The 16,084-nt window shown below is 51.6% G+C and overlaps 1 protein-coding gene across 9 annotated transcripts in view; it reads right to left on the bottom strand.

Annotated features, from left to right (window-relative positions):
- Nucleotides 1–1,267: 1,267 nt before the first annotated feature.
- The window catches only part of C2cd3 (C2 domain containing 3 centriole elongation regulator), a 119,514-nt gene continuing 104,697 nt past the window's right edge, over nt 1,268–16,084 (bottom strand). For all 9 annotated transcript variants that reach the window (XR_013043554.1, XM_042279658.2, XM_042279667.2 and 6 more), the window contains one exon: nt 1,268–2,062. Coding sequence is in view for 7 of the 9 variants with exons in the window: in XM_042279658.2 (XP_042135592.1) it covers nt 1,913–2,062 (150 nt within the window). In the remaining 2 variants the exon portion in view is untranslated. The remainder of the gene's footprint in view (nt 2,063–16,084) is intronic.

The raw sequence follows: 16,084 nt of genomic DNA, 5'->3' as shown, positions 1-16,084 counted from the left end.
AGACGCTGCCTGCAACCTGGGGCAAGAGCAGCCCATGTCCTCCTGTGGCCCTGTCCTCACTTGACCCCAGCAGGTTATTTACAGGAGCAGGAGTTGGCAGTGATCTTCTTCACCTGAGGCTTTACCCCTTAGGCCTGGAACCCGGAGGTTTCTTATTCCCTAAGGGACGTGGAACTCCAGGTCCTGGAAGCTCTGTTCTGCCTGAGCGTGAGGCCTGGGGCTGAGGCCAGCCCTGGCTGGGGAGGGGGCGGGTGTGCAGGGTGCAGCTCAAGGAGCAGATGTGAGGACAGGTTGGCCTGAGGGTCCATGGCCTGGAGAGGGAGGCTGGAGTGCTCCTCCTGGGTACTGGAGCACTTGACTCGAATTCCCTCCAAGAGCTTGGGAAGAGTGGGTGGGGCTGACATTTCCTAGGCTTCCACTCGGTGCCAAACGCCAGCTAAGGATTTTCAGAAATGTCCCCTTTGATGTGCACAGCGGCCCTATGTAGCCAGGCTCTAAAGGTGCCTGTGCCAGAGGCCCAGACACTGCCAAGCTGGACTGTGATGTGGCCCAGAACATCCTTGTGGTTCTCCGGGCAGCTTGTCTGTGGCCTGGTCCATTCTCTGGTTAACCCCAGCACTGGTTTCTCTCAGAAATCCTTCCCGGGATGCAGCAGCCTGGGACTGCCGGAAGTCCGAGCACTTATGGCTGCACCCTGCTTTGGTCATCGAGCCCCGTATCTCTGGGTAAGTCTGGGTTTGGATGCACTTTCTAGCCACCCAGAGGCAAAGCATTCCACTTCCTTGACCTTGTTTAACTGTAGGAGGGGCGTCACAGTGTCTAAGGTGTAGAGCTGCTTTGAGGATTCAGAAATAGTACACACTGAGGGGTGACCCAGCTGGTGCTGTACATCTGTGCCCCTTCAGTCATCCCCAGAGGGCTTTGTCTATGGTAGCTGCCCAAGTGGCTGTGTTCTGATACAGACATCCTTCTGAGACACAGGGGACTCTGAGAGACCTGGTTCTAGACAGACTTCCACTGTGCTGAGAGATTTCAAGGACCAGCATAGGAAAAGACAAAACCAGGAATGAACAAGCAAAAACCCAAACAACCAAAAGAGGGGACGCTGGTGTCCCTCCAATGTGGGTCAATTGGACACTCGGGAGACCTCAGAAGTCTCATGGCAGCTCTGGCCCCTTGTTCCAGATGGCTGAGGATGGCTGTAGCTTTTGTCTCTGCAGCTAAGACCTTTTCCCAGTGACCAACCCAGAAAATACTTGTGCACAAATACAAATACCAGACTTTTATTAAAACAAAGGCAAGAACAATGTATTTCAGAGCTGAGTAAAAAACAAACATTAAGTTAAAAACATGGTTAGGTTTCAGACATCAAATACAGTTTAAAGGAGGTGATCCCCCCTGTTCTATTGATTAATTCAATAAATCATAAAAATAATTTATATCTATAAAACACCCTCATTCCCAAACAAACGAGCTGAACAGGGTCCTAGAATTTTCTCAGCTCTGTACACACTTACTGCTCCCTCCAGTATTTAAAGCAAAATTAGCCTGTCCTATTCCAGCAGAGGGTGGCTCTGGACAGCAGTAGGCTGTGTCAAGGACACTGGTTCCTCTGCTCAGAGATGCCTCCTTAGGCCCCACAGTCAGAAGATGGATGGCGAGCCACGTGGGTGCTGGAGTCCATTTTATTTCCAGCCTTTGTCTCATTACAGGAGGAAGCTGAGGTCCTAGTAGTCAGAAGCTAGTGGTTCCCCGACATCCCTAATCTAGTCTTAGCTGATTAGGTCTCCAGACACCCATGGAACAGGGTGGTGGTAGTGGCCTCAGGGTGCCCAGGGAAACAGACCTGGTGCCTCTTGCAAGCTGCACAAAGCTGAGGGAAGTTGGCTGGTGAGCCCCCTCCCTCAGTTCCTCAGGAGTCATCAGGCTTCTGGGAACACCGGGAAGAAAATATCTGTGCAATCCTGCGAGTCTCTTCCTCAGGGAAGCTGGGAGGGAGGGAGTCAGGTCTGGGGCGACAAGGCCTCTGGGCGAGGGCTCCCCTGGTGGTTTCACTCTTGTCCTGGAGAGAAAGACATCAGCTAGATTAGCCCTGAGGGGAGAGCATTGCTGGTGACGATCTTGGTCCCCATGCTCTGGTCCATGGGCTAACGTTTCTGCAGAGCTGCCTGGTTCGCAAAGCACACCCACCACATGCCTTGTTTGAATGCCTGCCACAACTGTAGGGACAGCTTTCTCCCCACGGTCCAGGTGCAATTAGCTCAAGGTTGTGCAGTTCTGAGTGGCAGAGCTGAGGTGGGAATCCCACTTGAGCAGCTACCATAGAAGGCCATGGGCTCACTCACCTTTTGCTTTTTTAGCATACTCTGTCAGGTTCCTGCCCTGAAGCTCAGATCTGTATAGCCACCCTGGGCTAGCGGGCTGAAAGAAGGCCCCCAGGGAAGAGAGGGAGGCCGGGCAGGGAAGAGGCAGAGCTGGAGATGGGAGGCTGTCATGGGCAAATATGCTTGGCTTCACAGCACACAGTCTGCTCTATGGGAAGATCTCTTTCCTGTCCCCAAATCCACGAGTCTTTCCACATGCTGACTGAGCACCAAGACTACCACACTACCCCACCTCCCCAGACAGTGGGACAGCAGCGTGGTGCAGAGCTTGGAGGTCGGGACTAGCTTGTACTCTGTAAGCCTGCAGAGAGGTGTCAGGATGAGTACTCAGAAATCCCATCTCTTCCTTCTAAAAGGCAACATGTCAAATGGAGGCAGAGATGAACAGTTCCTGCTTCATAGCGCAGAGTTAAACAGGTGAGACCCGGTGATCCCCCTGAAGAACGGGAGCAGCGGCCAGAGTGTGATAGGAGGAGGAGGGTTGGGGGTCTTCCTGCTGCTTAGTGTTAGTTTCCCGCCATGAACAAGGGGACTGGGCAAGTAATCGGGACGGCCCCTGCCAGTCCAGAACGATAAGAACTTAGGGAAGGCGAAGAAGCAAGCTGAGCAGGCCCCCAGCCAGGCTTTCCCGGTGACCAAGAATAAGCAGTGCCAGGCTGGGCTGCTCGGCTGAGCCTGGAGATACAGCGCGTGTTCTGGGCAGGTCTAGGCTAACAGGAAGGACATCATCTGTTGGTTTGCAGTCCTTCCTTCCAAAGTAACACCTCAGGCCAGGGGAGGGCCCAGGGCCAGGGTCTCCATGTAGCCCTCCGCTCCAGACTAGGCACTTCTGAGGGCGAGAACTAGAGGCTTTGATACATATAAGCCCAGGCAGGCCAGGTCAAGGTGAGGGCCTGGACCCGGAGACCAGTGAATGGGCAGGACGAGGTCACAATGACCCGGTTTAGACCAGGTGGGAGGAGACTACCTTTTGCAGCAAATGCCTCATTCATTCCTCTGAACTAGTGGCCGCTGGTCTACGTGTGTACGTCCTTGGGGTTCTCTGCAAGACGTTTAAACTTCTCTGTTGCTCCCAAGACCACGGGGTATTTGGTGTTTAATGGCACACGAGTCCCATACAATCCTCTGGCTGTAGCTAGATCTTTTGGGTCACTAGCTGTGGCTTACACTCCATTTTCTTTTATCCTCTGCTACAGAGAAAGAAAACCAAGAGGCTGAGCCAGATGGAAACAGTGAGTTGGGTCTCATTTCGTACCTCTGATTGGAGGGGTTGGTCTTTGATCCTTTGTCAAGTCCTAAAACCAGATCTTTGTTTCCACACTTGTTAGAAGCGCTAACATTCTCTACTCTGGACTCTACACAGTTCTGCTCAGTTCATGAAATGACCATCACAGACATCTGTAGTGGCTCATCAAGCCTTCTAGAAATTTAGGACCTAATCTATCTGATCAACTCATGTGGGCAACAGGCAGACATGGCCCGTCCTTGCAGGGCTGCTTTAGAGGGGAGGTGAACACTGACCTACCCAGCAGTCACAGAGGTGAGGCTTGGAGCTCAGAAGCATGGAGAAAGGAGCCATTAGTATCAGCTGGGAAGGCCCAGGCAGGCTTAGGGAGTCTGGGATCTAAGATAGGCTGACTTTCAATGATGCTGGGGTGGGAGAGAGGCCACCCATGAGGAGGAAGGGCATGAACACAGGCCTAGAGCTGCTGCTGGGTCCTATCACCCTTGGAGCTGAAGCTAAGGTGGTTGGTTCAGCCAACCTTCCAGCACCCACACCCAGTGACCCAGGAGACCTTATCTCTATGGCCCAGGCCTTGCCCCCGTGTGCAGGGAAGAGGGGTGGAGATACATATATACTCAGTAGCAACTGTTGACTTTACTAAACATCTTGATTGGTGAGTACTAAACACATAACCCTGAAGGTCTGGGCAGAAGGAAACTGTCCAGGGCAGGGACATCCACACTGCTAGCCATTCCTCTCCACACTGCAGGGACATCCACACTGCTAGCCATTCCTCTCCACACTGCAGGGACATCCACACTGCTAGCCATTCCTCTCCACACTGCAGGGACATCCACACTGCTAGCCATTCCTCTCCACACTGCAGGGACATCCACACTGCTAGCCATTCCTCTCCACACTGCCATGCTCCTGCCTAGGGCAGCTGCACAGCAAATAAACAAGCAGCCACACTCCAGCCTAGCAGCCACACTCCAGCCTAGCAGCCACACTCCAGCCTAGCAGCCACACTCCAGCCTAGCAGCCACACTCCAGCCTAGCAGCCACACTTCCTAGGAGGCAGGAGACGCCCACGGGGGAAGTGGATCATCAAACTTTAGGGTTGCAGAGCCTTTGAGGTCTGAACAGAGGGGCCATACGTGGAGTGGCATCCCTAGGAGGGAGCTTCAAAGAGGGACTTGAGAAAAAGATGAAGATGGAGCCTGAAGACGGACGATGGGAGGTGAGCTCAGTGCAGAGAGGGGATGCCTCTGCGGTCAGCAGTCACCATGCTGGGCTGACTGCAGGAACGGAGTACTAGAAAACGGAGCCTCAGCACCTGGGAGGCACAGGCAGGCAGATCTCTTGAGTTTGAGACCAGCCAAGTCACAGTACGACCCTGTCTCAAAACCAACAAAACCATCACTAAACAGCAACCAACTAACCAACAACCACCACCAAAACAAACAAACAAACAAAACACAACAAAAAAAAGTCTGGAGGAAGTCTGATCTATTCCTCTTCAACCTTTTTTTTTTTTTTTGAGACAGGGTTTCTCTGTGTAGCTTTGTGCTTTTCCTGGAATTCACTTTGTAGTACAGGCTGGCCTCGAACTCAGAGATCTGCCTGGCTCTGCCTCCCAAGTGCTGGGATTAAAGGCCTGTGCCACCAACTGCCCAGCTCCTCTTCAACCTTACTGAGCAGATTTGTAAAAGTGTGTGTGTGTGTGTGTGTGTGTGTGTGTGTGAGAGAGAGAGAGAGAGAGAGAGAGAGAGAGAGAGAGAGAGAGAGAGAACGCACACCTGAGACTTTATCCAGGTCCCTGTTATGTGGTCTCTTCAAAAGTGCTACTTGGTCCGTAATGTGGTCTGATCTCAATTCAGGGCCCCTTTATTACACCTCTAGATGCACCTCATCCGGGTTATGTGCTCCTAGGGAGTAGTGGGTGCAGATGCTTCTCCAACTTTTTCTCAGAGAGGAGGTAGAGGGGTGAATGGAGGAATATTGGCCTGTGGTACAGATGACTGATCCCACTTGTTTAAGACTACGACCCTTTCTGTTTGTGGTCTCAGTTCCCACGACCTAGTGGGGCTACTAATTTGGTTTTCTCTCTCTGGTCTACTGTGAAACTCAGAATTCAGAGCTGTCTGAGGCTCATGTCAGGTACAGTGTGCAGAACCCAGGGTCTGTGCCGGAGCTAGGGCTGACCTGACTACAGAACACGGGGTCTGTGCCGGGGCTAGGGCTGACCTGACTACAGAACACGGGGTCTGTGCCGGAGCTAGGGCTGACCTGACTACAGAACCCGGGGTCTGTGCCGGAGCTAGGGCTGACCTGACTACAGAACACGGGGTCTATGCCGGAGCTAGGGCTGACCTTGCCTCAGACACCAGAGCAAAACAAAGCTTTTATTATCATCTCAGGCAAGAAGTTAGGCCCCACGGGTCCTGGGTTTGGCAGAACTAGGGTTTAGTACCTCCCCAAAGTATACTTAGTGCTTGACCAGGCAGGTGCTCCACAACTGTCCCCCCACCCCAAGTAACTCTTGGGGCTGGCTTACGGCTTAAACTCTGTTCTTCTCTAGAGCAGCCCCTTAAGTGATGAGAAAACACTGCAGAGGCACACGGAAGGGGAACAGCTGTCCTGCTCGGCCAGGTCACCTCCCTGTTCAACTTTCACCCTCTTGGCTGGCTGCCTGCCTCCGGGGTGGCTCCCACTTTCCTTTCCTAAGGCAGTGACAAGGACTTCCCTGACACCAAAGACAGCAGAGAACTTAGCAGCCACAGCTCAAGTAGGGGAAGTGGGGGCAGTCTCTCAGACCGGAGCCCCAGCCCTGAGCAGACTAGACTCCAACCAACTGGGTTACAGCATGGCTGGCCCGCTCCGGCTAACTCTCCATTCCTGCTGGCACTCTGCCCACGGAGCTCTCCTACCCCAGTACCCTTCTGTACCTTACCACCCGGCACCTCTGTCCTTTGGAATAGCCATTCCTGCCAGGCCCAACCCGAAGGGTTCCTGCTCACACCATCATCTGGACCTCAGTTTCCACAATGCAGGGCCCAGGAGAGCCAGAAAGACGCTTTAGCATACTGAACACAGTCCAGACTCCAGAGGCGTGGGTCAGAGTAACAGGCCTGGCGGAGTGCCGGCCGGGGTCCTGCTACACACCAGCCTGCTTGCAGCTCAGGTCGAGACTTGAGCACAGCACATGCCAGCAGGTCTACAGGCCTTTCTGGGGAGGCACTCATCAACTTGTGTCTGGGTCAGGCTAGGTACCAGCCAGTTCTGGCTTCTTCCCCTGCCTCCTGTATATTCTTGGCCGGGTTGCTCATCTCCTTCCATAAGCTTTAGGTAGCCTTTAGCAGAGCCTCCCTGTGACCTTTAGATCTTGTTTTGGACTCTGCAGAGGGCTAGGGACTTGGAGGCTCAAAGAAATGAGACAAGTAGGTCAGGACCTCTTGCTAAACGAGAGAGGCAGCTCAGCCATAAAGCCTGGGTCACAGTGTGAGACAAGAGGGCCCTGGACTCAGGGCGTTCCCTTGGTTCTGACTCCTTCTGGTATGATCTCGTGACTGGGAGGGACTGTGCATCCTTCTGGTGTCACTGGGCTTAGGAGCCAAGGGAAGGAGAATTCTTTGGCTCTAGGGAGAACAGGACCTGCAAAGCCTTAGCTTCAGTGACAGGCAGTGACTGTTGTGGCTAGGAATAGACCCTTGGTGTGGGCTGTATGCTGGTCTGGCCTGTAACTCAGTCTGAATTGAGTCCAGCCAACTGCTATGGTTCAGGAAATTGTTCTCCAGACTTCTGGGGCTGCCCTGCATCTTCCCAGTGCCCCTCCTGGTCCCAAGCTTTGGATCATGACCCTCTCTTCCAACGTCTCTGCCTTAACATTACTTCCCTCCTCTCCACACATGCCAGAAGGGAACAGCTTAGAAGAGAAAACATCTGGATGATAATGATAGTAAAATAAGATAGCTACCACTCATGGTTCTTTCTGTGTTAGGGGCAAGAACTGTTCTAAAGACACTATATCTGAGTCACTCCACAAGCAACTGTAGGTGGCAGGTTCTATTACGTCCACTTCTCAGATAAAGAAAGCACAGAGGAGTCAGATAACCTGTCCCAGGTTATATCTATAGGCAAAGCCGAACTTTAAACTTTAGTTGTCTGGATTCAGAAGTCATGATCCTAGACAAAAATCAAGTCAGCGCTGCCTCTCCAGACCAGAGAGCACACTGCCCAAGACCCAAGAAAGCCAGCAGCAGATCCACGCCTGGTGATGTCTCAGCTCACTGCTGGGCACTGCCTGCAATGCCTAGGGCTCACTGATGGAGGTGGGCACCCCAGGACCTCCAGGGTCGTCATTCCTGGCCCCATCCTCTACTTCCTGCCTCCCACACTCACTGTTTATGGAGAAATGTGTCTGGCTCCATGTGTGTGGTTAACCTGAGGCTGCTACATGAAGGAGGCGGAGGCAGAGGCAGGGCTTGATGGGGGAAGGCATGGAACAAAGGAGGAGAAGAACCAGTCTGAAGGCAGAGCAGAGGCCAGGCTCAGAGGGCAGGTTGCCTCTTGCTCTTTAATTCCTAGCCTGCTGACTCCTTTAGCCCAGAACCCCTCTCTCTTAACTCCTCTTGGGCACATACATTGGTTCCACCTGATTTGGGTGAGTTCCTAAGGTTTCTTCTGAGTTCAAAGCCTTTCCTTCATCTTTGCTGATTCTCCCCAAGCCCCCATAAGGCCCTGTCCTCCATATTTCCCCTGTTGGCTTTGTTTCACCTGAATGCTAATATAGGTAGATGGCATTTGAAAACATCGGAGTGGTCCGGAGGCCAGCGCTTCTGTAAGTACGCGGAGCTCAGGTGAGGAATACGGCTCTGTAGAGCAGTTGCCTGGCATGCACAAAGTCCTGACTTTGATCCTAACGTTATATAAAAAAGAACTTACTAGGCAGCTCCTATCTAGTTTGGACCTAGAAAGCTGGCGCTGCTGTGGAGCTGCAAGCTCCCCATGGAAGGGGCCAGCGAGTCTTCCCCTCCTTTCCTCAGTTACCGCTCACCCCCCCCCCCCCGGAAGGAAACCGATAAAACTAGTTTGCCCACTGCAAATAGAACCAGACGTAAATGCAATGGAGATATCGTCCCTGTGAAGTTACTTCATCTCAAGAGACAAGAGGTGCTGGAGGCAGCAGAATCTGACTCATGCACGAGGAGTGTGAGCCTGGGCACCAGACGGGTTTGCAGGCTTCTGCCAGGCCAGCCACATTTCACCCTCCTTTTCTTTCTTGAAAGGACAGACAGAACGTAAGCAGTCATGGGGTGATGAGTGAAGGCCTGGCCTCTGTACCCTCTCTTGTGGTACTTGCTATTACAATGCTCCCACCCTGTTTAAGGCCGGACAGCCCAACGGACAGATGAAAGATACCAGATCTGATGTGACCCCTACACATCCACTCTCCTGTGGGAGGGAGAGAGGAAAGCCGTTTTCACAAATGCTCACGAGGAGACTATCTGGGAGGCACCTGTGTGCACTGTTCCTACATAGAGGGAGGGTTAGGCCTTCCTTTAGCCCTTGTGGAAGAATTCAGAGCAGTGACTCCTACACTTGCAAGCCCTCTCCTTTTTGGGGAAGGGTTGCTTGTCCTGGCCCTGAAGCAAGTTGACAGTGTACATGGTCCTAGACCAGAGGCTGGAAAGAGCCCAGTGACCTTCAGGATGCTTGTTCCTTAGTTTTCAGAGCCAGGCCTGGCTTTAAGTCCTGAAGTGGTTCTCACCTCTGGGTCATGACCCCTTGAGGGGGGTTGTCAAAGGGGTCGTGTCAAATGACCCTTTCACAGGGGTCACCTAAAACCATCAGAAAACAGATATTTACATTATGATGCATAACAGGAGCAAAATTACACTTATGAAGTAGCAATGAAATAGTCTCATAGTTGGTGATCACCACAACACGAGGAACTGTATTAAAGGGTCACAGCATTAGGAAGGCCGAGAACCACTGCTTTAGGAGGAGCTATGTAAGTTTCTTCTGAGATTGAAACATTCCATCCTGAAGAGAAGCTCCTTAAGCAAAGAGTTAAACAACTCAAAAAAGCTTCAGGAAGTCCCTGAAACTGACCAGATTCACTAGGCCCCACCCTGCCAGGATAATAAAGCTGTGGAGTAGCTGTCAGAAGAGAAGCTGAGATGCATTGACTCTCAGACAATGCCATGGCAGAGAAAAGCTGCAAAGATTCTGAGACCAGCCGAGCTGCCCGGAAGAGGTGTAGACCTCAGTCCCCTGGAAAGGGCACTCCTCAACCTGTTGAATGTATTGCAGGGTGTTTAGTGTGCTCCAGGTTCCAGCTTCTGTGCGTTGTCACCATGCTGGGTGGGCATGGGTGATGCAGCTGTCTTTGAGTCATTTCTGCTCCTGAAGTAACCCCTCACCCATATTCCTGTATGTAGCCCCATAAAATTCAATGGTTCACCAAATTGGACTTTGGTGGTATCCATACTTTGGTACATCATGGGATCCCTACCCGGGGTGAGTAGATGTGTGTGTTTTGTTTCCCTAGGGAAAGTTTTGTCACACAACAGGCTACAGAACACACGGGACCCACAAATGGCGGTTAACACTGCACTTCTGCCTCTGAAGGGACACTCGCCCACTGGAGCATGTGGCTCTGGCAGGCTCTGTCCTTCTCTCCATTCCCTCTGCCTTGCTAAAAACTGTTAGATTACATTCCTGAAGCTGGCCACCAAGGTCTGTTCCCTTATTTGGCCACTTCATCCTCCTGAGGCTGACTACCAAAGTTCAGCAATCAAAAGCCCCCTTTGGTTCACCTAATTAACACGCCCCATTAAAATTAAACACCTTGTCCTAACACAGGGTGCCCCTTACCTTTATAAACCACCATTTCCCTATGGGCCACATCTGTCTCCTTTCTATCCAGAGGCAGTCCTTTGTCCCTCTGGGACAAATACCCCTTCCCCCTTCTCCCTGGCCCCCCATCTCCTTTACCACCTCGTCCTAGCCCATTCTAACACAGACCTCCCCTTTTCTCCTCTTAAAATCACACCCGCAAGGTCATCTGCTGCAGTTTCTCTGCCTGAGTCAGAAAGCTGCCACTTTAACTTTTCTTCCCCACTTAATAAAGGATCTCTCTGTGAAAACAGGTGTTTGGGTGTGGTTTGTGTTTAACCCGGGGTCCAGAAGGAAGCCCCCGTGCAGAGATCCCCTTCCCCTCCCCGCCTTCTCACTGCCCTCAGCTGCAGAATGCCTGGAACCTTACTGAGAAATTCCATGTTTCCACCGGGAAGCAATTCTGTCACCACACCACAGCTCCCACCTGCTTTAGAATACTCCTGTCTTCCCGTTTCAGGGCGTGGCTTTTCTCCTCCAAGTGCAAGCGCCCACCCGTGCTCTGGACCAATGCCTCTGGCCGGGGACAGGCTGCCCCTCTGCAGCGCATCCCCACCGTCAGGTCTCTACAGGCTTTCGCACTGGTGCCCAGAAGCTGCAGCTCTCCATCATAACACCTGCCCTGGGGGCTGAGAGCCACACTGCTCTTGCAGATGACAGATTCAGTTCCCAGTACCACATGGTGGCTCACATCACATGTGATTCTGGTTGTAAGGGATCTGAAGCCCTCTTCTGACCTCCACGGGCACCAGGCACTCATGTGGTGCACATACATACATACATGCAGGCAAAGCACTCATCTTAAAACACAAAAACTAAAAAGCTTTCCCTTGACTGCATGTGTCATCCCTGCCTCTGTCCTATTTCTCTGTGCCAAACCCATAGCCATTTATTACCATTACAATTTTAATTACATAAGATTCTATGACTTCATCACATACCAATGACTATATAACATAGGTAAATAATGCAGCACAATAAAAATGAACTCTATAAACCCACAACCCAGCCTACGAGCTGCAATGTTGTTAGTATTGTTAATGACCAGCATGTTCTTCCCTGCCCCTCCCGCCTCCGCAACTAGAAACACTGTAGCTATGCAGATCAGAAGCCAAGACACAGCAATCTTTGTTGTTTTGTTTTTTGAGACAGGGTTTCTGTGTAGCCTTGGCTGTCCCAGACTTGTTCTACAGATCAGGTTGGCCTCCAACTCAGAGATCGTCTGCCTCTGCAGTGATGGGATTAAAGACATGAGCCACCACTGGCTGGTGACAGATCTTAAAGGTGGCTGAAGGATACAGGCCACATAACACTCAAGAGAACAATAACGGAGACCTTTATGTTTCATCAGAAACAATGGAAGACTAAAGATGAGGATTTTAGTTTTTCCCCAGAGTCTCAAAGGTTATCTTGAACTTGTGATCCTGCTGTCTCTGTCTCCCAAGAGCTGGGATTACAGGCATGCACCACCATGTCCAGTTCATGTGGTGCCAGGGCTTGAACCCAAGGCTCTGCACACACTAGGTAAGGAAGCACTTGGGCAGCTGAGGTACACTCTAGTGAGGCATCTCTAAAACGCTAAAAGAAACAGCAGTTCAACTGGAATTCCAGAGCCAGTGAAAATCAGTTTCAAAATAAAGCTGCTTGAGAGCTCCAAAGCCGAGAGCCTGGTTCCCAGCAGGTCCATGTGATGTGAAACTTCAAAGGAAGTTCTTCAGGCTGCAGGGAGACCGTCCGCAAGAACCAGGATGTGAGAGAATGACGTGCACGAGCACAGCAAGAATGTGGTTAGACATCAAACACTAAACTCTTCAAGGTGAGGACGTGCGTGCGCGCGCGCGCGCGCGCGCGCGCGCGCGCGTGTGCGTGTGTGCACGCCAGAGGTTGATGCAGTGCATCTTCCTCTATGGCCTCTGCCTAATTTGTGAGACAGAGCCCTTCCTGAGCCTGGAACTTGTGTTTTGGCTAGACTGGTTGGCCAGCAAGCTCCTAGGATCCTCCTGTCTCCTCCCTCCAATGTGACTGTCACCTAGCTCTTATGTGGTGCTGGGGATCGGAACTCAGGCCCTCAGGCTTGCTTGTGTGGCAGGCATGTTTCTCATGGAGGCCATTTTTAAGACCTTCAGAAACGCCAAACTTTGAGATGATCATGGTGTCTCTGCCCAAATGTAATTCTCAATTAACTCTAAAGTAAATATAAGACACTCAAAGTTCTGACAAGCCATGGAAATTATTTCAGTGCTTTTAAAAAGTGAATTTGAGGGCTGGAGAGATTGTTCAGAGGTTAAGAGCACTGGCTGTTCTTCCAGAGGACCTGAGTTCAGTTCCCAGCAACCACATGGTGGCTCACAACCATCTGTAATGAGATCTGGTGCCCTCTTCTGACCTGCAGGGACACATGCAAATAGAACACTGTATACATAATCAATCACTCACTCACTCACTCACTCACTCAATCAATCTTAAAAAAAAGTGAATTTGAAAAAAAAACATTTCTCTGAACTTTTGGTACCTGATTATTAGTGTCCAACTCCATAACAGAGATGTTAAAGAATGGCAGTATCTATTTAGGATTAAGCAGGAAACATTGCAGTGTGGACCATGTAAGCCATGAACCATGGCGTATCCCGAGGGGATGGGCAGAGGGAAGTGTTAGGTCCCAAGTGGGCTCCCCATAATGGCAGTGCCCCTGACAATGTCATAAATGACATCATGGGCTCAGCTCAGGGGACTCTGACCTGGGAAACAGGATTGCTAGTGGATTCTTCAGAAACTTGTGAAGTGGGATTCTGTCAGGAAAAGCCATTCCTTTCCTTATGTGCTCCTACAGCCAACTACTTCCGGGCAATAGGGCATCTAGTTCCCTATTAACACATAGCTGCATCTCATATCCCGGCCTCCACACAGCTCCCAGGCTCTTCTAGACAGCGGCCCCTCCCCCAACTCTAACTCCTAGGCTGCCCCCCCCCCCCCCCTTACACGCTCCCTCCCTTTGCAAACACAGCTCTTTAAACTGGCAAGGCTTTCTCTGCCTTTTGCTCCTTTGTTCTCTTTGCTCCCTGGAGACAGCCTTGGAGGTTTGAAGGAACCTTTCTTTTCACCGTGGAGCGGTCTAGTTTGGTGGTTTCACGGTACCCTCGCTTACAGGGAGCTTCTAACGGCAACGGCGAAGACCTACGTTCACTGAAAACAACTCTGGCTACAAGGACTACTAACAAAGGTGTCCAAGACCAGGAACAAGGGCAGCACCAGTCCAAGGCGGTGTCACCAGTGCTGTGCACAACCCCCTCCCCCTCAATGCTTCCTGTGGGGGCTGCAGTGCCTTTGGCCAAGGTATCATCTTGATACCAGGCACACATGCACGAGGTCCCCTTCTTTATAATTTTCCATTTGATTATTGATTACTGCTGGAACAAGGCATGGCAGCTCCATTTTGCTTTAGGGAAGTTTCATAGCAGCGCCTTAAATACACAGGCGATCTGACTTGCAGCACCAGCAGGCTTCCAGACAAAATCCATCTCCTGGGGTTTCCTGGTCTGAGACCTCCCAGTGCTGAACTGGGCCAACTGTGATGGCACTGGCTATCCTAAGTGGGACCCAGACAGTTCGAAGGAGAGAAGTGGTCCCGAGGGCAGCAAGCAATGGAGTTCCGCTGCGGGCAAGCCAGGGAAGGGGAGACCTGCGTGGGGCTCATCTGCATGAAACTCGCTGTGCCCTTTAAGGGAAGGGAGGCTCTCATCTCTTCTTTCTCCCACACTCTGTCTCGGAAAGACCAAAGACAGTCTGTCCCCGGGGGAGGAAGCCACCACAGAGGCACAAACACAGACACAGGAACAGCATTCTGTCTGGTAGTTCTGTCACAGAGACTTGTGGAACTCTTCCTGTGGGGCATGACTCAGTGACCCTTCACCCACTTGGCCCAGAGGGCGGCAGGGAGGATTCAAGTGTGCCTACTTAGTTCTCCCCTCGGCCTGTTAACCACGCATTATCAGAGTGCTGTTACTCAGACCAAAACCGAGACCCAGAGAGGTCAAGCCACGTGCCCTGGGTCCTTGGTTACTCCCTAGCAGGTCCAGCCTTGTTTCATGAATGTTGTGCTCCAGCTGGAGCTCAGTGCCAGGACAGAGCCCCCAAAGCCTAGTGCAGAAGGCGTGGCCGTGTGTGAAATGTCAGAGGAGGTACAGAGGAAGGAGGTGAGCCCGAGGAGGAACCAGGACCCACAGGTTCCTTGAGGGAACAGCACTGCTGCCCCTGGAGGGTTCCACTAAGACAGACAGGACCTCCGATTGAGCCATCTGCCAAACAAATAGATGTTTTGGAAATACGCTGGGGAGGTTGGAAAGAGGGAGAGGAAAGCCAGCGAACGGTTCAGACATCTTAACACTTCTCTTGAGAACCATCACACAGCTGTCTCTTGGCCTGTTAGCTATGAGTAAGCATAGAACTCGTCAACATAGGGCTTCAGGACCAGTCAGAACTGACTCTGTCCCTATCAACACAGCCTCTGGGGAGGCATGGGGAATGTTTACATTGTTAACTGCTAAATGAAGTCTATTTAAACCAAGGCAGATGGGCTAGGAAAACATTCCCATGTGCTGGGTGTGGTGGTACACTGTAATTTCAGTACCTACACACACACACACACACACACACACACACCAAAAGAAGCAAAGTGTCAAGATTTCAGGTGGAAAGCAGAGGGCAGGGTTTGGAGACACAAACAGATTCACTTGACTCAGAGTCTCCACTCTCTGAAAGAGACTCGGTCATCAGTTTCTTCGTGTGTGGAGCTGTGGACAGGAAGCTCTGAGTCTCAGTTTGCTCATTGTCGTGGCTTGGATATTAAGTGTTCCTTCAAAAGTCTCATGTACTCAAGGCTGGGTCCCTAGCTGGTGGCTCTATTTTGGGAGAGTCTGGGAGTTTCAGGAGGGGCCTGGCTGGAGGTTGATGAGCCTCTGGTGGCTACGTTTGGCTGCTGGTCCTTGTCTGTTTCCCTGCTTCTTGTCTGTCTTGAGGTGGACAGCTTCTGCCACAATCAATGCAGCCGAGGACTACGCACTGCGATCTGAAGGAAGCCCTCCCTCCTTTAAGTTGCTTCTGTCTGGTAGTCTACCACAGCGCCAACCTGAGGTACTCACTCACTAAGTGGGGAGAGTCTGGCTAGGCCACCCAGTGGCTGGAAGATAAACACAGTCGACTGTAGCGCACTTAGAACCATGTCTAAGTCATGGAAGGATCGAATAGGGGCCATTGCCACAGTCAGCAAGCAAGCACATTTCCTTCTAACTTACATTTGTCTCTGAAAAAATGTTTTGAAAGCTCTGGGGCGGCTGCTTTCTGTCCACTAGACGGCACCAGTCCCTGGCTCCTTTCTCCCCTATGTTATTGCCCCCCCCCCTTAAATGTGGCATTCTATGTATTTGTTAGAATATAAATTAGGTCACATTCTCTCCAGAGGGAGCCCAAGGAGGAAAAGCGTCAGCTGGCCCTGGGGACATGGCAAGGTAGCCTGAGGCAGGATCACAGGTATGACTGGTTCTTGGACAGCTCCTTCTTTCTTCTCTCTCTCTCTCTC

This window comes from Peromyscus maniculatus, chromosome 1, assembly GCF_049852395.1.
Source record: "Peromyscus maniculatus bairdii isolate BWxNUB_F1_BW_parent chromosome 1, HU_Pman_BW_mat_3.1, whole genome shotgun sequence".
NCBI lineage: Eukaryota > Metazoa > Chordata > Mammalia > Rodentia > Cricetidae > Peromyscus > Peromyscus maniculatus.
Note: the sequence above shows the minus strand (reverse complement) of the source record. Positions and strands in the feature narration are given on the sequence as shown.